Source organism: Arachis ipaensis, chromosome B5, assembly GCF_059453495.1.
Source record: "Arachis ipaensis isolate K30076 ecotype BB chromosome B5, ASM5945349v1, whole genome shotgun sequence".
In the NCBI taxonomy this organism is placed as follows: domain Eukaryota; kingdom Viridiplantae; phylum Streptophyta; class Magnoliopsida; order Fabales; family Fabaceae; genus Arachis; species Arachis ipaensis.
In genome coordinates, this window is record NC_142440.1 from 19,478,180 (window position 1) to 19,500,106 (window position 21,927).

Consider the following 21,927-nt stretch of genomic DNA (forward strand, 5'->3'; position numbering starts at 1 on the left):
GCTGAGAGTGAAATAAGCATACGCAGACTTAACATCTATTTGATGTATCTTTCACTTATTTTGAGTCGAGAGTGAAATAATCATACGAATAATGTCTAATCTAGCAACAGAAATAAATACTTCAAAATAATCGATACCTGGCTTTTATTTGAATTCCTTTGCAACTAATCTTGCCATAAAACGATCAACTTCACCGTTGGGTTTCTACTTAGTTTTATAAACTCACTTTACTCGAATCATCTTCTTATCTGCTAGTAAATCTATCAGCTCTCATGCATCATTCTTTTCAATGACATGAATTTTCTCATCCATTATTTTTTTTCAATTGTTGTCTCTAGAGACTTCTTCAAAATTCAACGGCTCACACAATCTGAAACTAGAGCAAAATTTATGATTTCTTCATCGAATGGATCGTTGTCATTGCCAACTTCATAATCTGCTAATTTAGCAGGTAGTCAGCGCTCTCTTTGAGGTATTCTAGATGATTCTGGTTATTCAATTGTGTTTGGTTGTCTTTCTTCTTCATCATCACATGTATTTAAAATTACAATCGACTACTTTTCTATCTTTGTGTCCCAGTCCCATATAACTTTTTTGCCAAACGTCACGTCTCTGCTGATGATTACTTTCTTTATTTCTGGATTGTACAATTTGTATGCTTTTGAGTCTGTGCTATAGCCGATAAAGATACACTTTTCACCTTTGTCATCTAACTACTTCCTTAATTGATCTGGCACGTGGGTATAAGTGATACACCCAAAGACTCTGAAATGATGAATGGAAGGTCACTTTTCACTCCAAGCTTCCTCTGAAGTTTTATCACGAACACTTTTTGTTGGACACTTGTTTAAAATATGAACTGCTGTTGCGACTGCTTCTGCCCAAAACTCTTTATACATTTGTTTTGACTTGAGCATGCATCTGATCATATTCATGATGGTTCTATTCTTTCTTTCAGTAACTCCATTTTGTTGAGGAGTATATCTGGTTATTAGTTGGTGATGAATTTTGTGTTGCTTAAAGTATTCTGAACATACAAGATATTTTGTTCCCTGTCTATTATGAGAATTTTGATTTTATAGTTACTTTGTTTCGATAAACACCTTGAATGTCTTGAAGATATCACATGCTTCTGATTTCTGCTTCAAAAAATATACCCATGTATATCTACTAAAGTCATCAATAAAAGAAAAAGTACCTACTACCACTATTACTTGAAACTTCAATAGAATAAAGATTTAAATGCACAATTTCAAGTAATTTTCTGGCTCTCCATGACTTTTCTATAGGAAATAGATTTCTATGCTTCTTTTTCCATTGACAAATCTTACAAACACAATTAGGAACAAAACTCGTGTTAGCCCATAAACAAGTCTTTTTCTTGATAAGTAGTTTAGACTAGAAAAATGAAAATGTCCAAACCGCATATGCCACAACTAGCTATGATAAAGTATTATAAAACTCATGCAAGAGAGATTAAAATGTTGAATTTTCAATGGAAACATTCTGTTTGAAGTCATCTTTGTTTTATCTATGAACATTCCGTTGTTGTCAAACACAGTGTAATATCTACGATATGTTTTCATCTTATATCCCTTCTCAGATAATTGTCCTATACTCAGCAAATTGTAATCAAGTTCAGAAGCATAGAAAACATCAGAAATATAACTCAGAGAACTATTTTTAAATCTAATTGATATATGCCCTTTTTATTTCGATAGAGATCTTTGTACTATCACTAAACTTCAATAATAGTTTAACTAAATCATCTAATGAAAAAAATAACTCCTTTCTACTAAACATATGATTACTATAGGCAGTGGCGGAGCTTTGTGTGGGCAAGGGAGCCATGTCTCCCAAAATTTTTGTAAAAATATTAGTAATTCTACTTAAAAAAAATAAAATTAGTTTGTTTGATTAAATTGATATACTTTCAATTTATGTATCTGAGTTTCATGTCCATTTTCACCATTCTTTCAAACTTTTTATCCTATCCTATTTGACATAACAAATAACATATCTTTAAATCAATAACAAGTGACATATCTTTAAATCAACGTTACAAATTAAATATCATTATAGAATTAACACTAAATTATATTTAGCTTCTCATACAGTTTCATGCATTATTTTATTTTTAGAATAAAAAATAATTATAATATAATTAGTAGTAATATCAGTTATTAATAAAAATTTATTATTTTATTTTTAAATCAACTTTACAAATTTAATGTCATTATAGTATAACATTGTTTACATTAATAAATTTTGATAATTTTATTTTATTAGAAATTTAAGACTTTGTTTTGTTGTATTATGTTATTTAAATTGTAATAAACGTAATAATAAAAATAATTAATATTGAGACTTTTGAGTTTTGACAGATAAAAAGAATAATTAATATTTTAAAATTAATCTTTTAAAATGTTAAAAAATAATTTATAAGTTATAATTGATTTTATATCATTTAAATAAAAAATCAATTTTTTAAAAAGAAAAATCAGTTTTTAGATAAAAAATTAGTTTTCTAAACAAAAATAGATTTTTATGTGCAAAAACTAATTTTTTTTAAATTAATTTTTTATTTAAAATCAAATTGACTTATTAACCTAAACAAAATTTTTTATTAATCAAAATCAAACTTATTTTTTTGTTAATCTTAACCCTATATAATCCTACATATTAATAATAAATTTAAAAATAAAATAATTATATTTATAAATTTTATTTTAATATAAATACTATTATATAATTTTTTATTAAGATTTTTGGTCTCTCTAAAATTTTTTTTCAAACTCCACCACTGACTATAGACATTATCCAAGTACCATATATTTACATCTTCAATATATGAATTATTTGTAAAAAATAAAATTTGAGTATTTAAACTATTATTAGTATTTTGATGTTAATTTTTTACAATGTGTATTTAATTGTTATTCTAAAAGAATAATTCACTACTCTATTAAAAAAATTTTATACTATTCTATACCCTCAACTTAATATTTATATATTTATAATTTATTTATTATTATATTTTAAAATATTTTTTTTTGTTAAACTATCAATTGAACCAATTAAACTAATAAATCAATGACTAAAACAATTTAATAACGAATCTAGTTCTCAAAACCTTGCAATTCATCTAAATCTAACCTAAATTATATTATTATTATTATTTATTATATGTAACTTAAAATTTGGAAAAGGACAACACGTGTTTATAAGGCATAGAGCAAGACAATGTAGGTGGGACTCAATTTGGCGTTCACGATAGCACACGAGAAACGTGCTCTGGTTTTGGTGGGACTCAATTTATTTTAGAATAAAATAATGAATACATTTTTAAAAATTTACATTTTAAATTGATTAATTTAAAAAAAATGTAACAAAATTTTTTAAAATAATAAATATGATATATTATTTTTAAAAAAATTTATTGATATTTTTAAAAAAATTTAATTTATTCTAAATATAAATTCTTAAAAATCTGTTTTTTCGTGTACGGCCATCAAGATATGCTAAATTGTTAATTAAGAGATTTTATAACAACAAAAAATTCCTACACGTCTCTTTTTAAATGGAAATTTGTAATATGGCCATACTTTTGTGGTTTAATCCTTTCGCCATGAAAAGCGAAATTTTATTTAGAACTGACAATTCATACGTTATTTGCAGATATCTAATTCGGCTTAACTCGTTCGAATATGGTAGATTATCCGATTCGTTATGGATAAAGTAGAAATTGGTTTAGGTAGGGTATAAATTTAGGGTGTACTCTATCCTACTCTATTCGCATCCATATATAACTCATATTTTATAAAAATTAAGTATATAGTGAACGAGATGAGAGTTAAACCTACAATTTCTCTCATGTAATGACTTATAATAAATAAGTAACTACTAAAATAATTAGTTAATTTAGTAATTTAGAATATTAATTTTTTATTTTTTATTTTATTAATATGTATAAAATTCGAAATGATTGAATTTTATATTTACTTTAAAAAATTTAATATTTTTACAGATAGAATAAAATAGAATAAAATTTGAAACTTTAGAATACGAATAAGATTATGGTTAAAAGATTTTCAATCTATGAATAAAATAGAATAAAATTTTAATAAAAATTTTAACTTACAAATAAAATTAGAGTAGAGTTTAAACTTTATCCTATCATATTCATTACCAATCATAACTCTATTGTCTACACTTTTCAGCAACACTTTACGTTACTTGTAATCCTACCGGATTTAAGATCTCCTCTATCATCGTTAATTAATCAACAACATTTAACCCTTTCTTTCTCTCATATATATATAAAATACACCATCTTAAATTAAAATAACATGTATTTATGTTTATAAAATTTTATTATTGTTATTATTTAAACATTTCACTGAAACAAGAAAAGTGTCATTTTTTCATCAATCAAAATTTTAAGTTCAAAAGTCAATATGATTTAATATCATTATTATTACAAGGACGTACATGTACTTGTGGTGGAGATTATGCCTCATGCCTAGCTATAGTTACTGTTGAAAGCGAATGAAGCCGGTAGTGAAGATGAGTAGCCAAGAAGGTTTATATTTGTCTACGTTAAACTACAGTGAAAGAATGAGCACAACATATGCTCGATTTATTTTGTTTTTGATAAATTAAAAATAAATTTAAATTTAATTTAATAATTTATTATTAATCAATAAAATATTACATATAAAATAAAATTTAAATTCTAATACTTGAATGAGTGAGTTGACCATTCTACTAATTAAAATGAGTTAAAACTTACATTTCTTTAAGTACGGTAATTAAGTGATGTAGGTTGTGGGTGCGGATTTAAATAGAGAGTCCTGGAGGTTGAACTCGAAAACATCTAGGCTGTTGAGTCAATTCATTCAATTGTATGAACAGTATTTGTTTTTTTTTTTTTTAAAGTAAACAGCTCAACACAATAAAAGTGGAGCAAACAGAATCACACAAACCAAAACTATCTTAACAAAAACCACAACACAAAAATGGTCCCTATATCATCTCCGACATAGCCATCAACAACTAAAGGGATCCACACCGCTCCACTCGTTAGCACTGTTCGAAGTCATGTTGATAATTTCTTCAACACCTTTGCTTGTGTGCTGGAAAATCCTCATATTCCTTTTCAGCCATATGTTCCAGACTATCGCACAGAAGCACCTCAGCCTTTGATTACGCTCCTCCATCCTCCTTGGTTCTTTTGTCCAGCTAAGAAAATGCTCTTTCATCGATCCCGAATAAGACCATTGTCTGCCAAAGGCTGAAATCCAAGCACTCCACACCTGCCAAGCAAATGCACAACCTAGAAACAAGTGATGTACATGTTCCACATCATTATTACAAAAAACACAAATAATATCATCCTGACTGATGATTCCAAACCGGTTCCTATCAGAACAAACCAGACAAACAGCTCCACTCTTAGTAGAACCAGCCCTTTCCAAACAGTCCTAGTGAAGCTGTAGCTAGTTACCTCCTCTGGGAGCATTTCCTCCTGCATCACCTACACAAATGAGTTAGTTGTAAATACACCTAGCCTATCATATTTTCACACCACTTTATCCTCTCTGTTATGTACTTATTTCACAGGTCTCAAAGCCTCATGCAGTTGACTCAAAAGTTCCAACTCCCATTGAAAGAGTTCTCGCCTCCATTGGAAGTTCCAAATCCACTCAAACCCATCCCAAAACCCGCACTCCCCTATAACAGATCCACATTGGTTTGAAACAGAGAAAAGTCTCGAAAAGCGATCCTTCAAAGATCCACCAAGCAACCATACGTCCTCCCAAAAGCGAGTCCTACGCCTATCACCCACCTCCATGGACAAGCCTGCAACCATCTTATCCCTTAAGTGTTGATTCATGATTTGCAACTGGCAAATATCCTTCCATGGTCCTCCTCTATTAGGCAGCACTTTAGTAGATAGTGACACATTGGGGTTCAGATTATTACAAGAACAGACCACCTTCTTTCACAGTGGACACTCTTCCTTTGCAAACCGCCACCACCACTTAAACAACAGCGCTGTGTTACGAACCATAGCATCCCCAACTCCCAACCCACCTAGTTTCTTCGGCACCTGCACCACTTCCCACCTTACTAATGCCATACCATTTCTACCCTCTTCCGAACTCCATAGAAATCTTCTCTACAAAGAGATCAATTTCTCAGCAACAACTTTCGGCATCTTGAACAAGCTCAAATAATATATTGGCAAACTATTTAACACTGATTTGATAAGCACCAACTTCCCAGCTTTGTTTAGCACCTTAGCTTTCCACAAGCTGAGCTTCTCCTCCACCTTATCTATTATAGGCTTCCATGTCTTCAATAACCTCGGATTTGCTCCTAGAGAGATTCCAAAGTAATTAACTGGGAGGGCGTCCCCATTACAACCCAGCAAGTTACACATACGCTCGACCCACTGCTCCTCACAATTAATTAGAATCAAGCTGGACTTATCAAAATTAATGCTCAGTCCTGACATCAACTCGAAGCACCGCAGAAGCCGTTGGTAATTCCTAATAGTCTCCTTTTCTGGTGGGCAAAAGAGGATAGTATCATCAGCAAACTGAAGGTGTGACAACGCTAAACTATCTCTGCCAACTAGCAAAGGTGATATACGTCCATTCCTCACTGTCTCTCCAATCATTCGATGCAACACATCCACAACCAATACAAACAAGAATGGAGAAAGCGGGTCACCTTGTCTCAAACCTCTTTCCATGTTGAACGGCTTAGACGGTGAACCGTTTATCAACACCGACATAGACGCAGTATCTACACACTCCATAACCCACGCTCTCCATTTATGTCCAAACCCCATCTTTTGCAGCACGATGTTCACAAAACTCCACTTGACCCTATCATATGCTTTTTGAAAATCAAGCTTGATTAGTGCATCCTCTTTTTTCCTCAGTTTAAGCCAGTTAACTGTTTCACACGCAATAAGCGCCCCACCATGGATTTTTCTTTCATGTACAAACGCACTCTGAGTCTCTCCTACTAATGCTGCCATCACTGATCTCAATCTCCGAACTAGCACCTTTGAGACAACCTTATACACACTCCCCACCATACTAATAGGGCGCAAGTTTTTAATCTCCTTCGCACCTATGAATTTAGGTGCTAGCGCCACCTAAGTAATATTGGAATCCACCGGTAGTCTGGATGTCTGAAAAAATCCCATCACTGCTTCCGTGAACTCAGACCCAATCTCATCCCAACATATCTTGATGAAATTCATGTTATATCCATCACAACCTGGCGCCTTAGATGACTCACAATCCCACACAGCCTTTCTGATCTCCTCAGCTAACGGCAACACACACCTCTAGAGCCGTAGCATCCTCCTCACCTATTTGAACTACCAGACCATCTCTGAACCCCATAATAGGAGAGTCTTCCTGATGATATAGATCCTTGTAAAACTCTCTGATAGCAATCTTTATTCTAGCCTGATTCCTAACCAGTCTGCCGTTAATCACCAGAGTATCAATCATATTTTTCTCCCTTCTTGTTGAGGCTATATTATGGAAGTATCTTGTATTTCTGTCCATATCATTCACGTGTCAAGATCGAGATATCTGCTTCCAATGTACCTCTTTTCTCACATACTACCTCTCACATCACTTAACCAACGCCTTTCTTCTAGCCTCCAGCGTTCCATCATACACTCCATTGCTAACCATATCATCAATCCTCTTGATCTCTTCCTCAAACTTTATAATCTTCTTATCTCTGTCACCAAAATTGGCCTTATGCCATCTGCCCAACGGGCCTGTCAGAGCCTTCAATTTATTTGTGAACTGTAACTCCCCCAAACATCTCCATTCCTCCTTAACCATCCTGAGAAAACCCTCATGCGTAAACCACGAATCAAGGCTCTGGAATGGCCTCGGACCTCCTCTCAGCTTCCTACCCTCCACTATTATAGAGCAATGATCAGACAAACCCCTTGGTCCACCTTGCAGATGTGCCTCTGGAAACTCTTCTAGCCATTCCAAACTAACGAAAGCTCTATCTATGCAACTACAAGAAAGGCCGCAAAACCATGTAAACTTCCGGTCAGTGAGTGGCAAATCCACTAAGTTCATGTCCTGTATCCAAAACTTAAACTTTTCCGCAGACGGTGATAACCCAGTAGTACCTCTCCGTTCCTCTACATGAACTATTTCATTAAAGTCTCCCATAAAATAGCAAGGAACTTGACATAACCCCGCAATATAGCTCAACTCCTCCCACACATGAATCTTCTCATCTCTATCATGTGCACCATATACCAAGATAAACGCACAGTTGAAACTATTTTTTAATATTACTCCTTCAACACACAACCACCTCTCTCCCTTGTAGCAATTATTTAGCTTAAACACCACCTCATCCCACATTAGCAACAGTCCACCAGATGCACCATCAGAACCTACATATTCCCATCCTGTACTATCTTGTCCCCATATTCTTGCAATGTCAAATCTCGTCACTATCTGCCTTTTAGTTTCAATCAACCCTAACATTTGTAACCTATGTTTATTCTTTAGGTCCTTCACCATCTTCAACTTTCCATCTCCCCTTAACCCCCTAACATTCCATGAACTGAATATCATTTTAAAGTTTTTTTACACACCTGTTTTGTATGTTTGGGTCTGCATCGTCTCATTTTTGCTCTCTGCTTTGCCACTTTTCTTTTACGAGCTATTTCTTCGTTCTGTGCTTGAAGAATTGCCATAATATCATCTTCTTCGTTGTATAATATCGCTCCTGACTCTTGTGCCAGCTCCCAGGTCTTCTTATTTTCTAACAATTGCTCCTCCATTTTGGATTGCTGATTATCACTGGCTTCCACCTCGTTTCCAAATTCCTCATGCCCGGGTCATCCCCCTCGATGGCATCCTCAACATGACTGCAGGCCATCCTCCTACCTGTTTGCAAACAACACTGATCCCTAGCAGGCATTCGTTTTCTCAGGGTATCATTTTCCGTCCTGGCTCTCAGCTACCCATGCCTCCCCTTGGTGTCACCATCATTCAAGATCAAGCCTCTAGCCTTGCGAAAAACAAAAGGTTCGCCACTTGGAGCTACTCCCGCTACCTGTTGGTCAGAGCCGCCACAAGCTTGAAGGGCGACCGCAGCTACAAGCCTCTCGTCCCCGCCGCTGACATCACTCCCATCGTCATCAACAGCATCGTTCACGCTGGGTTGGAGGTGGTCCTCCCCATCGCAAGTCAACCGGCTCCCCAGATCCAGACCGAGCCCATCCCCTTTGTGACCATCCCCGTCGATCGCGACAGCACTACCACCGAAGGAGATACCGCCGAACTCGCTGCGTCCTTCTCCTGCGCAAACACACTCAGGAGTAAGGTGACCCGCTTCCGTAATCGGGATCCGACCCGGATAATCCCCCACGGGCCCCTGAACCCTATCTGCATAAACCTTGCGTATTGGGCCCAAACTATCCAGGTTGTCCTCCTGAGTCCTATTCTTGCAGCTGGCCCAAGTTTTTCTTAAGCAAGGCATTTTTTGTTTTGCATTATTGGACCTCCTTCCAAGCCCATTTAGTTCACATGTTACCGTTCTCTCTGAACCTTCCTCATAAATCATAACAGTTCTTTCCCCCAAATCATGCGAATCATAATTATCTTTAGTAAATGCTTGATACGTTCCGCTTTTCCCACGATTAAGATATGCAGAGTCATTACTCCATTCATTCAAAATTGTGTCTGGAATTACAATTCTACCCTTGTCTTCTTCCTCACCCCGTGGTACCATCATCAACCGCTCTGCGTCCTGAATTTCTTCATGCAATGAAGCTTCTTCATGCTTCTGCCATCTATTCATACCGGCGCTGTTCCTTATGCTATTGGAGTTCCCTTGTACACCTAGCCTTTCACCCTCAAATTTTCCGGTGCAAAGTAGATTACACGCCTCATGTCCAACTTCCTTCACCAGAACATCAAAACCTCCCGTACCAATTGTGACATGAACCCACTCTTGAATCACATCCGTTCCCAATTATCAATCTGCACACGACCTGCAGTCAAAGAGCTACACGCTTCTGTTTCTCTGGCACATCCAACCACTTCACCTCATTGGCCTCCTATCGTGTTAAACGTGTTAACTGACCAAGCATGCAACGGGACCCCAAAGCATTCCAGCCACACCCTTCGAGTTTCACTATGTTTCGACTCCTCCCACCGCCACGCTCTATGGAACAAATGCAAGAGGCTATTCATGTTAAAGGTGTAAGCTTCGTCAGCATGCATAACACTATCAAAGGTCAGAAGTGCTTTGTATGCACCCATTTCTCGCACTTGAACAACATTAGGCACGTTCTTCGCAATCATTTCCTTTAGAGAACCAAAGTTAATAGCTTTGGTCGTGCCCCCGACTAGACTCCTCTGCAACCAATCCAAATTCTCTGTTGCCACTGCTACTTCCACTTTCTTCGTCCATCCATTTCTATGCGGGTCTTTGTCAACTTCCTTCTTCCGTAGCTCATTCCCAGGTGACACAGAATCATTCTGATCTACTTTTCTACGTGGCTGCCAAGTAACGATTTTTTGCTTGTCCTCCTCTGCACGTCCATTGCTTATGTTAGCTGCGCCCGGCATTCTTCTGTACTTAGCCTCTTCCACGAATACAATCTTACCTCTCAGTCTCTGTCGATTCATTTCCACAATAGCTTTCAATGTCCCTCATTTCGTTGTGTACTATACGAAAGCAATCATGTATATATTTTCACTTTTCTGTTTCCGGGATAAATATATATCATTGATGCATCCCATCCAGCTGAATAATTGAAATAACTCTCTCTTTGAAATGTCTGCCGGTGTCATATTTCCTAGTCTACCACTCCCTGTATTTTCCACCCCTTCTCTCGTTCTCTCAAGATTTTTTAGTGTATTATTTTGACATTTCTAGCTACCGTTGTTCTCTCAAGATTCTCGTTGTTATTTGTTTATTAAATGAATTATTATCTATTCTCGTTGTTATTTGTTATTTGTATGAACAGTATTTGTTGACAAGTAATTATTAGTAGTCCCCACTCTTCACTGCTCATAGACAAACATTGTATTGGACTATCATTATCTATTCGTCTAGACCTGTATGGAACAGAGTGGCCACTGTGATTGTCACTTGTCAGAGCCATAGAAGAGCATAGAAATTGGCGTAATAATAATATTTAATAATAAAAATTACAGGGACATGGCTTTATCGGCAACTACTACAATTGCCTTTAAAACTGTTAATACTCAAATTTGCAGTCGCAATTTTCTACCGCCGCAACGGCATCTCCCGTTCTCTTCCTCTCTTTCTTCTTCTTCGTTCGTCAGAACTGTTTCCGCCAGAGCAATGGAGTTGGAGCGGAAGAATCCGCCGGTGATTGACGAGAATGGAGTTCTTAAGAAAGGTATTGCCGAATTCTACGACGAATCCTCTGGTATTTGGGAGAATATTTGGGGAGACCACATGCACCATGGCTTTTACCCTCCCGATTCTACTGTCTCCCTCTCCGATCATCGTGCTGCTCAGATCCGAATGATCGAACAAGCTCTTCGATTTGCTTCTATTCCTTTAGGTCAATCCTCACTTCCTTTATTTGTTTATTAATTTAACTAATTAATGGAGTTTTGGTTGATGTGCGTGTGTTGCTTTACATAGCAGAGGATGAGAGGAAATGGCCGAAGAAGATAGTGGATGTTGGATGCGGGATTGGGGGAAGCTCAAGGTATCTGTCCCAAAAATTTGGAGCTACTGCCGTGGGTATTACTCTTAGTCCTGTTCAAGCTCAAAGGGCTAATGCTCTTGCTGCTTCTCAGGGTTTGGCCAACAAGGTTGATTCATCTATTATTACTATTTTAGTAAACATTCAATTTGATGGAGTTTGTAAAACATTTAATATAAAATAGTCCAAAATTTACTTTATTTAATATTTATTAATTATTGTAATAATTAATGATTATTAAATAAAATAAATTTTGACTATTTTTTATCTCCTTAGCATTACCGTTAATTTGAGGGGGTGTGAGAATTGATTTGAAAATCAAACTCCTCTTGGTTTGATTTGTAAATGATCAGATGCATGATATGTATTAGTACTCCAATGCATACTTTTTTTTTTCAAATTTAAAGTGTATGTTTTCGCGTGAATTTCAACAATCACTTGCTCTGATTCTATATATTAATTACTATGAACTAATAAAAAATGGAATTCTAACGTTATGTAGAATGTCATTACTTTTAATTTCTCATTATTTGTAACTGTCCTTTACTTGGGCAGTTCAAATGTCTCGGTACCTATTCATTTCTAAGTTTTTGAAATAACTAAAGCATATGGAATTTTTGAAACTACAATTGATATCTTTATCATATTAGCTAAAATTTATTAAAAAAATACTAATTAAAATTCTCAAAGGAATTTAAATAATTCATATTTAGTTGTTTTAAAACAAAAAAAAATCACCTCTCAAATGAATTCTAATTCTTAACATTTCAAACAAGCACAAAATATTTCAAATTGAACACTAGTTTTAAACAGAGTTTTACTACTTTGAAAGTCATCAAATTGGTTGTTTCATTATTATTTTGAAGAGGACAAGGAATTAATTGTTGTTTTATTAAGAGCAAAGAGAGGACCAATATGTGTGACGAGATTAATTCTGGAACTTCAGAACAATAAATTTGTTGGAGATCAAAATCTCAATCCAAGTTTTGATGTATATTAATGGAGTTACTTGTACAGGTTTCGTTTCAAGTGGCAGATGCTTTAGACCAACCATTTTCCGATGGGCAATTCGATCTTGTTTGGTCCATGGAAAGTGGAGAACACATGCCTGACAAAGCCAAGGTTGTTGTACTTCATTTATTTATCTTCTCTGACGCAAGCTTAATTAAACACTAACTAAATATTTATTTCTATATTTGATTTAACTTTTGGGAGTATTATATTAAGTTGAAACAAAATTGATGTTCAAAAGCAAAATTGAGACAATAAATTTTGTTTGAATAAGATAAAATAAAATCACTGAAATATACGTACAAATTTTAGTTTAAAATGATATCCATCAAAGCAAACATCGTTTTTGCATAGGAGAATAATGAACTTGAATGCTATTTCTCTTCCCTTTTGATTCTGATCTCCCCACTTGCAGTTTGTGAGTGAGTTGGCCAGGGTAGCTGCACCGGGTGCCACCATAATAATAGTAACATGGTGCCACAGAGATCTTGGCCCTGATGAAGAATCCCTAAAGCCATGGGAAGAAAAACACTTGAAGAAGATATGTGATGCTTTCTATCTTCCAGCATGGTGCTCAACTGCTGATTACGTTAAATTGCTTGAGTCCCTATCATTACAGGTGAATTACTTAGCCAAGTCCAATTATTGAAGATGGACCCTTTGAGATCTTCAAATAATTTAATATGTAACTTAACCTATCCCCATGCTTTGCCAGGACATCAAGTCAGAAGATTGGTCTCCTTATGTTGCTCCATTCTGGCCCGCGGTGATACGGTCAGCATTATCATGGAAGGGTCTTACTTCACTCTTGCGCAGTGGTAAGTGCTATTAGTAATTGTTTACACCTAGATCTTTGAAAATTATATAGTATTTCTTTAGTTAGCTAGCAACCTCTATATTATATTCTGTATATAAATATGTAGCTATTAAAATATTGTTCTGTATGCTCAATTAAATAATAAATATAACAATAGTTGCAACTTGTCGTTATATGATAGGAACTGAATATCTGTTTTTCTAGGAGTTGGTTGGTCTACATGTTCTGTGAAGTGTGAACCATATTAAAAGTCGAAGATGTTGCATCTCTTTCTCTATCGAATTTACATTTGACATTAATTTGTTGCACCTCTCTCTCTAGTGGTATTTTAGGGTCTTCCAAGTTCGGGGAAGTGAATAACGAGGTTGAATGAATAAAATAAACTAAAAATAGATGGATTTTGTGCCTCTGAAATTGCTATTTTTTTTTCAAGAATGCTTTCGTTAAATCCATTGCCATTGAATAATATATACTGCTGCTAGGCTGAATTTCTTTGAATTATTTTGAGCAGGATTGAAAACCATAAAAGGAGCTTTGGCTATGCCATTGATGATAGAAGGATTCAAGAAGGATCTAATTAAGTTTGCCATCATTACGTGCAGAAAGCCTGAATAAGAGGGGGCAGATCAGTTTATGATAGAATTAAACGGGCTTCTGAAAATCTCATTTTTTTTGTTGTAGTTTAAATTAAGTAAGACATAGAAGCGGCCGTGCAACAGTGACACAAAATATTGTGAGAACAAACTACGATATGGTTGTGAAGAATGAAGAAGTCTCACAACAATGTCTCAGAGCTGCTGACAGCTGCTGATATGGCTTCTCTAAAGCAATTATTTGTTAGTTTCTTTAAGCACATGGACTAGAAATTAGTACTATTACTACTTTCTGTTACCACCATTACTTCTAATTCTGCATGCTTGCTATATTTGTGATAAGATTCGCATAAAATAAAAATAAAAATAAATGCCTAGGTCAAGTAACATCGACGCAAAAAAAAAAAAAAAAAGGAAAAATGAGAGATCCTATTTTGGAATAAACATGTGAATTATTTTATTATAATCTCAATAATATATCTGTCATTATATTAAAAGTGGGATAGAATGAAAGATAAGATCAGATGGTGTAATACTTAAATAAAGGAATGTGTAAAACTGTGAACTATAAAATATACTGAAACAGTATAAACGTGCGCCATCCTTTCACTAAGTACAATCAGTGGTGCGACATGCCTGTGTTCAACAAAAGGCACATGTTCACATACATGCAAGGAACAACTAACAGATGCACTTTCCGGCTATACAGAAATTGTATATTTGTATTAATTTCATTTCTTGAGATATACTTTGTATAAGATGAAGAATGATAGTTTAGCAACATTTCAACACTTAAACTTCCTTTTGATATACAGTTAATTGAATAAGAAAATGAAGAAAAGAGAAGCTTAATAATACTCAGCGTGGTTCTAATAACTATATCATGCCTAGAGGCCTAACAGTTTCTTTCTTTCAATCTTTTGTATAAGATCTTCTTCAGATGGAACCCCAGTATCAGCTTCTGATTTGGTGGACCACCATTCCATGATTTCTTCCTACAATGAAGAAGAGCACCAGGATCACGTGAATTTCAAGCAGATGAAAAAATTACTAGCTCATGATATTAAGAGTTGCCATTGCAATCACATGCATAATTAATGAAATGAAAAGAGTAGGACATAGGTCTTCATCCATATTAATACCAGAAAGCAAACTTTGTTTAATACTCAGTAAGATATAAACAAGCATGAGACCCTCTGACTGAACTAGATGCAATGTGGACTAGTTATCATCTTAGAGAGATACTATGTATTTTACAGTTGCATCAATCACTGATTTATGGTCATTGTTCAGTGGAAATAAATTGTAAAAGGATTGATTTGCTATTACCTCAAGAAAATCATGATTGGATATGAACTGACTTTCAACCATACACTTGATGCCTCCTACATTCACTGAGAGAGACTTTCTTGTATTCTGCTCAGAACTCTGATCATGGCCCTCTGTTGATACACCACAAGAAGAAAGAAGAGAAACCAAAAAACAAACGTAAAAACAGCAGCCATGGTTTTTAAGCCAAAAAGAAGATAACCAAAGACTAGTAATCATGACATAAAACATAAATCATGCAGAGAATTTTACTTATACCGTTTATAGATGCCACGTGGTATCCAGTTCCTCCTAGCCCTTCTTCCCACTTCCCAAGCCGCAGCCGCAAGAAAAATCCATCAAGATTTGATATTGACCGGTCACCGCTTATCCACCTGATGCAAAAGTGCACTCTGTTAATTGAAGTTGCAAAGATTCACTAGTCTTATAAGTAGCAACAGGATACCGTAATTGTGGAAACTTATCACAAACATTCATCTCTCTCTCTCTATGCATATAATTTAGACAATCCTGTTATGTTCATTAATCCATTTATTGTCAGTGAATACTTTACTATAAGAAATACTACCAATATAGAGGCTACTAGAATATACATGTTTTATAGGGAGATTATAAGCATTCTAATTCATCTGTTGTTCCATCCTAAAGTATAATTTTGATTCATACCCACATTTTTGTACCTGGTAATTCTGTTGCTGTTTTGTTGATAAGATGTATGTGTAATAATTCGATTGATCCGGTTATCAAATTTTGTTTTGAGTTAACAAACTTCCTGATTTAGTTAGCTTGCTTCATTTTCGCCGGTGTAAGATTAATTGCAAATATCCTTTAAGTGTTGGATTATAATTATTCTCAATGAATATTTCCAAGCCATGGTTTTCAATTCCAGATCAAAATAGTTGTTCATGTTTGCAAAGATTTCCCCTCTCAATGAGAAAGCACCAATACTGGGCTTGAGAGTTGCTTGCATCCTTAACATTTTAGCATCATGCATGAACCATAAAACCATACAATGACTAGTATTAATACAGAAATGACTTTAGCATAGGATAGTTGGCTTGCATTACTTACTTCAGGATGTCAGTGCGGGACAATCGAAGGCTTCTAACAGCCTCAGAGATTCCTTTTGGTATGTTTGAAATCTGCCTTTTTGACAATCTGGGTGGAGAGATGATAGGATTTTCTTTGAATTTGTTTTCCTCTGTACTTGAACTACAGTATTTCTCGAGTGAAGCACAGAATCCAATCATGGAGGGGGCAATTTCATTCAATTTCCGCTTCAAGTTGAAACTTCTTTTTCCTTGGTGAACAGTTTCAGCATCAATAGGACGGCTGGAAAAGATTTGGTCATCTCCACCAGGTCGGAGTCTGGCGCTGCCCTCATTGCTGGAGCTAACATGCTTGCCAGTAGGAAAACTATCATTGACCAAGGCTTTAACTTCCGGTACATGTTTTCTTTTTGAAATTGAAGTGGGACATGAAATTGCCCAGTGATTGGACTGAAAACACTTAAAGCACAAACAAGGAGGTTCTTCCAATCCTCTATGTGAATATCCTCCATATGAAGTTACATTCTTCTGCAAATCTTCCACATCACTTTCAGCAATATCTGAGCAATCAGCAAGTTGGTGACCTCTTGTCCCACAAAACAGACAAAAGAAATGTACCTGTGTGGTACTATCTGTTCTTTTTGTTGGTATGATATGTTTGATGGCACCTAATCTCTTTGCAAACATTGAAGCCATTGGTTCTGAATTTCTGAATCCTGAAGAAGATGAAAAAGGGATGAACTGGTGCTTTGATTTATGATCACTATCTTCCTCAAAAGCAGTCCGAGCCTCTGCATTATCAGGAGAATGTTCTCTTGTCTCTTCAGTCTTGCAGTTGTTTAAATAAGAAATATGTTTGTCGGAATTGGGAAGCTTTGAGACATTAGTTGATGGGACTTGAGATCCACCTCTCTCAGAAGTAGTCAAGGGGGCAGGAAGTTTCGGAGAAAATCGAGTTATCCACAGACTTCGTAGAGCATCACTTCTATTGAAGATGTTATCTGTTCCCTTTCTCTCAGAGAGAGGATTAGAATACACATTATCAGTGTTATTGGTGTTATGTCTTGTTGCAGATGTATCTGACACCATTTCTTCTTTGTCTTTGCTAAGGCCCAAGATGGAACAATTTTTGTTCTCCATTGTGTCATTTTTTATGCTTTCATGACTGTGAAAATAACTTAGAGGCTTAACTGTAGGCTGTGAGGATGGACCGGCATTATCTCTCCCACTAGATGCTTCAGACTTATTGTTCTCTGCACAACAGGTTATTGGAGTAGCTTCTATTCCATGCATCATGTTGCCTGGCTCTAAATCTTCACAACCCTCTCCCACTTGAGGCATTCTTTTTCCTACCTCATTCTTCAAGGTTGGACAATATATGGCCTGAAAAATGGATTTGAATCCAGTATTTTTTGGCTCCGGATCTTGATTGGCATTGAATGCAATAAGACTCTCATCAGGTGCTACATTTTGATGATCTGGATTTGCCAGGGTGAGTGCCAACATGTTTGATTCATTTTGAACTGATTGCGAAAATCCTTTCACCATGTTTGAAATCCAGTTCATGAATGAGCTATCCTGTTTAGCATAGGACTTAGAACCAGAAGTTTCTTGGATTTGCTTTTTGACTCTCTTACTCCCAATCATTAACTGTTGTTGAAAGTGACATCTCTTCTTACAACTGGTGAAAAAACCACCGCTGTTGCAGCTTTCAACGCTTGAATGACTGTCCTCATCCTCCATTGATAATCTTACATTTGCTCCCCCATCCGATAAGGACTTCTCTTTTCCCTTGTTTATTGTCATATGAATTTTGCTATTACATGGAGACTGCAAAACTGCAAGAGTCTTATCATGTAGCCGCATCAGTTCGGCATCAGGAGATTTCCTTTTAATCCCCTTACAAGCAGCAGCACCACTGAGAGTTCTTAAATCATTCTCCGCAGTTGATTCCAGTTTTTCTAGAGGGCCTCTGCTGGAAGATGCTATATTAGTCCCTGGAACACCAGAGCCTTTAGCTGTGTCTTCATGGGAACACCTGCTTGGCGAAGGATTTCGCTCCATGCTTGGTTTTGCCGCATCTGATTGAGGTAATGAACCATCCAATGGCCTTTGGTCAACCTGACCTGCTAGGAAAATAGGAACCAGAATACACTTAAGACCGATGAACTCACATTTTTCTTTAACAAAAAAGTTTCAATGATGTTTCTTTCTTTAACATGTGAGTTTAGAAAAAGCAAAGGCAAAACCATGAGATGCCTAGATTCTTTCCACCACAGAACTAGAGAAGTGGTGATGACAGCAATACCTGAAATAGCAGAAAATTTGTTTCCCTCTATCCCAGATAATTTATCAGCTCCAATGTTGGCTTCATCACAAGCATTGTTCTCATTATGATTCACTATATTCTTGTTTTGATCATTCGGCAAGCCTGGTATAGGACGCGAAGCAAATTAGGAATCCCCAGTTAAACTATGCAACTAACTAGGATAACTGATGTATTATTGTTTCCTTCAGAAAGGCCTATTTGAATCCAAATATTACAATAAAACAAATTTCCTGTCTATATGAAACAACAGGATGCATTAGAAGATGTTAATTTCACCTGTATCACTTTCTTCAGAGGCTTTACACTTTGGCATGACACCTGAATCACTTGTTGGATGCATAGCGGGAGTATGAGTATCTGTTTCAGCAATATCACCTTTGGCAGTACATATGATAGCTATAGGTTTTACAGAAACATCTTCAACCGGCTTATCAGTGTTTACAATTTGTGGTGGAGTGATAACCATACTGCTCGGTCCAACATCCTGAAAAAGAGAACTATTTTTACCGGCAAAGCTTGAATCGGCACACTTAAGACATAAACCGTTTTCTGGAGACCAAACTATTTCAGATAGAGGGTCAGTGGCAGCATATGTCATGTCTACTCTTGAACCTGCTGCATTTGCACCTGCACCTGATTCATTTTTCAAATTTTTCCAAACGCACTGGTTAGCATAATTCAGAAAGAGTTCTAAATCAGTCTTTGGTTTTATATTCTCGTTTTCTTCATTCATCTCCAGAAGGATAAAATCTTCACAAAAAGGTCCTGAAATATTATTACAGTCAACATTAACCTTCTTGTTTAAATAAAAATTCTTAGTGCAGGATATATGTTACAATGTAAAAAACGTGGAGGCAACTAGCCTCACCGCATGATAATGAGCCTTACATAGTTGCACCAAATCAATTGACCTGATCAATGGTTACTCATTTATCAAAATTTTGAGATGCATCATTTTGGAACCTTTGCCCTTTTCGTACGGAAATTTTTAAATTGGTTCAAAAGCCATTAACTGAAAATTTGAATTCTTTTTGGTTTTGATTTGATGGACAAGCATGGCTGGATTCTTTACATTTAGAAGTTTAATCCAATAAATTTTGTTAGAACTTAGCACGTTAGGAGTCTAAACAAGTAGCACAGAGTGTTATCAAGTATTCAAATCAAAATAAATTAAATGTCAAGGGTTGTGAATACCGAAAGGTGAACTTGTTAGGTGCAAGCTTATGAATGCCTTTCATCTCTAACATCCTTCTTCCTCATCACAAAGCTCCATTTACGGACAACAAACTGGGTCACCATCACCCAAGCCTTGTGCTGAAATCCTGAAACCGAAGTAAGTTGATTCAGTTAGAAGAATCAGAAATCCAATTCAATGGAAACACTTTTCCAGTATCCAAAGTTTCTCCATGAGAATAACTCGGCATCAAAACAGTGAGAAAACCAAGTATATATATGTTTATGCGTTTGAGTGAAAATTAGATAAAGTGGATCATGGAAAGAATACCTAACTGTATGGATGTACAAACTACAAAGTACGAAAGAAGCTAAGAAGGACCCATAGAGAGAGAGAGAGAGAGAGAGAGAATGAGGTTGTTGCAGTAGAAATGGAGTGGAAAGGTTCTTTCTCTAGCAGCCAGACGTCCAAGTATAATAAAACTGTTACATGAAGCTGTCTCTGCCTTTTCTGCAATTAAGAGGTTGAGGATCTGCCACGTGGCACACTCCATTCCACCGAGAACCAAATTTCTATTCTTTAAAGCATTATTAAAGTAGTTCTGAACGTTGGTTCTAATGATTAGTAAAACAAAATGTGAGTGAGTTGTTAATGAAATGGCGAAGTCAATTAGGACAGTTAGGTATTGTGTTTGAGCTTCAGTTTGATTCAAAGTCTCATTTGTTTTTATGTTTTTAACTAATTTTAGGCTCTCTCAACTGTCAAGGATTAATACCTAATTATTTACCTTTTCTGGTTTAACTTTTTATTTCTTCCGTTTGTTTGCATGCATGTGCAAACATTTTAAGAAGTTTAGGTATGCATTTCGGTTCCTAAATATTAACATCAGATTAATTCAATCCATAAAAATACTGTCAAATTCAATGGCTATTGAAAATTAACATACACGTCAAATAATTTTTAAAAAAAAAGGTTAATATAATATCACGTTAGTTTTTCTCAGTTTTTTTTTAATGCTGTTTAACATTGAATGGGATCTAGAAAAGTTAGAACTTGATGTTACTTTAGTATTTTAAAAAACAAATAAAATCAATCAAGTCTTAAAAGATTAAAATATAATCAAAATTAATTTGAAGTGATGTTCTATATTGATAACTTAAAAAAAATATTTAATATTAGAGATATAATTATTTATATTGTTTTCTCCTATCAATTTAAGCTATTGACATTAGTAGTTTTATGATAGCTAATGTCTTGTATTAATTGCAAAGATCAAATTATATATTTATCCAAAGAGGACAATGAGAAATCTTGACAATGTATACAATGAGCTAGTTATTTAGTTCGAGATAAATAATAAAAACTCCTCTATAGATTACTCTAAATTCAAAAACTCTCGATGAGTTCTTTCACATCAAATTTCAAATTTTAAAATTTAAATTCCTCAATTTTAAATTTTAAATTTTTAAAAAATTTAATTAATTATTTCAAAAAAATAACCATCCAAAATTCTAATTACCAAAACATTTCACTCAAATATCCTCTTCTTTTTCAACCGGCGGCCACCCCAACTTCATCAATAATCATCTCACTTCACCTTCGCTGCTTGACTTGTCACACACCACTCACCCTTAGTAAAAATAACTATCCACTTAAGAATAAAAAAAATCATTCAAATACCTAATGAATTGAACATCCAACATATTTTAATTGTATATAACTAAACTCAATCCAGTCAAAATAATCATCTACATAAAAATTAAAATAATCATCCGCATACCTACTAAAATGATCATCCTAAATTGATCATTAAATACATTAAAATATCCCATTTACATTAAGAATAAACATCTTATTTAAATGAAAA

The 21,927-nt window shown here is 35.2% G+C and overlaps 3 protein-coding genes across 10 annotated transcripts; 1 reads left to right on the forward strand and 2 right to left on the reverse strand.

The window, feature by feature from the left end:
- Positions 1-7,661: 7,661 nt before the first annotated feature.
- Positions 7,662-8,639, reverse strand: LOC107640298 (uncharacterized). Its single transcript, XM_016343832.1, has one exon. It carries the CDS (start codon positions 8,637-8,639, stop codon positions 7,662-7,664), a length of 978 nt encoding a protein of 325 aa, XP_016199318.1.
- Positions 8,640-11,032: 2,393 nt separating this feature from the next.
- On the forward strand, positions 11,033-14,511 carry LOC107643213 (gamma-tocopherol methyltransferase, chloroplastic). Its single transcript, XM_016346799.3, has 6 exons — positions 11,033-11,611; positions 11,698-11,867; positions 12,776-12,880; positions 13,185-13,388; positions 13,485-13,587; positions 14,098-14,511. Exons 1-6 carry the CDS (start codon positions 11,239-11,241, stop codon positions 14,199-14,201), a joined length of 1,059 nt encoding a protein of 352 aa, XP_016202285.1. The 5' UTR covers positions 11,033-11,238; the 3' UTR covers positions 14,202-14,511.
- A 370-nt stretch (positions 14,512-14,881) lies between these two features.
- On the reverse strand, positions 14,882-20,619 carry TZP (zinc knuckle (CCHC-type) family protein). Of its 8 annotated transcripts, none has more exons than XM_088488069.1 (8): positions 20,396-20,619; positions 20,081-20,208; positions 19,163-19,519; positions 18,866-18,988; positions 16,580-18,683; positions 15,767-15,882; positions 15,509-15,621; positions 14,882-15,174 (listed from the first exon to the last, which is right to left on the reverse strand). In XM_088488069.1, the coding sequence occupies exons 3-8, from the start codon at positions 19,482-19,484 to the stop codon at positions 15,067-15,069; spliced, it is 2,886 nt and encodes a 961-aa protein (XP_088344195.1). In that variant the 5' UTR covers positions 19,485-19,519; positions 20,081-20,208; positions 20,396-20,619; the 3' UTR covers positions 14,882-15,066. The 8 variants fall into 8 exon arrangements, with proteins under 8 accessions (XP_088344195.1, XP_088344193.1, XP_088344192.1 ...); XM_088488067.1 differs by having other exon boundaries at positions 16,580-18,686; positions 20,396-20,532; XM_088488066.1 differs by having other exon boundaries at positions 19,163-19,651; positions 20,396-20,532.
- Between the last annotated feature and the right edge of the window lie 1,308 nt (positions 20,620-21,927).

Coding starts and splice junctions, on each gene's coding strand:
- LOC107640298 (XM_016343832.1), bottom strand. CDS start 8,639: ATGATATTCAGTTCATGGAATGTTAGGGGGTTAAGGGGAGATGGAAAG.
- LOC107643213 (XM_016346799.3), top strand. CDS start 11,239: ATGGCTTTATCGGCAACTACTACAATTGCCTTTAAAACTGTTAATACT. Junction 11,612..11,697: donor ATTTGCTTCTATTCCTTTAG/GTCAATCCTCAC, acceptor TTTACATAGCAG/AGGATGAGAGGAAATGGCCG. Junction 12,881..13,184: donor ACATGCCTGACAAAGCCAAG/GTTGTTGTACTT, acceptor CCCCACTTGCAG/TTTGTGAGTGAGTTGGCCAG.
- TZP (XM_016346801.3), bottom strand. CDS start 19,619: ATGAATGAAGAAAACGAGAATATAAAACCAAAGACTGATTTAGAACTC. Junction 18,687..18,865: donor CAAATTTTCTGCTATTTCAG/GTATTGCTGTCA, acceptor CTATTTTCCTAG/CAGGTCAGGTTGACCAAAGG. Junction 15,883..16,579: donor TCCCGCACTGACATCCTGAA/GTAAGTAATGCA, acceptor CTTTTGCATCAG/GTGGATAAGCGGTGACCGGT.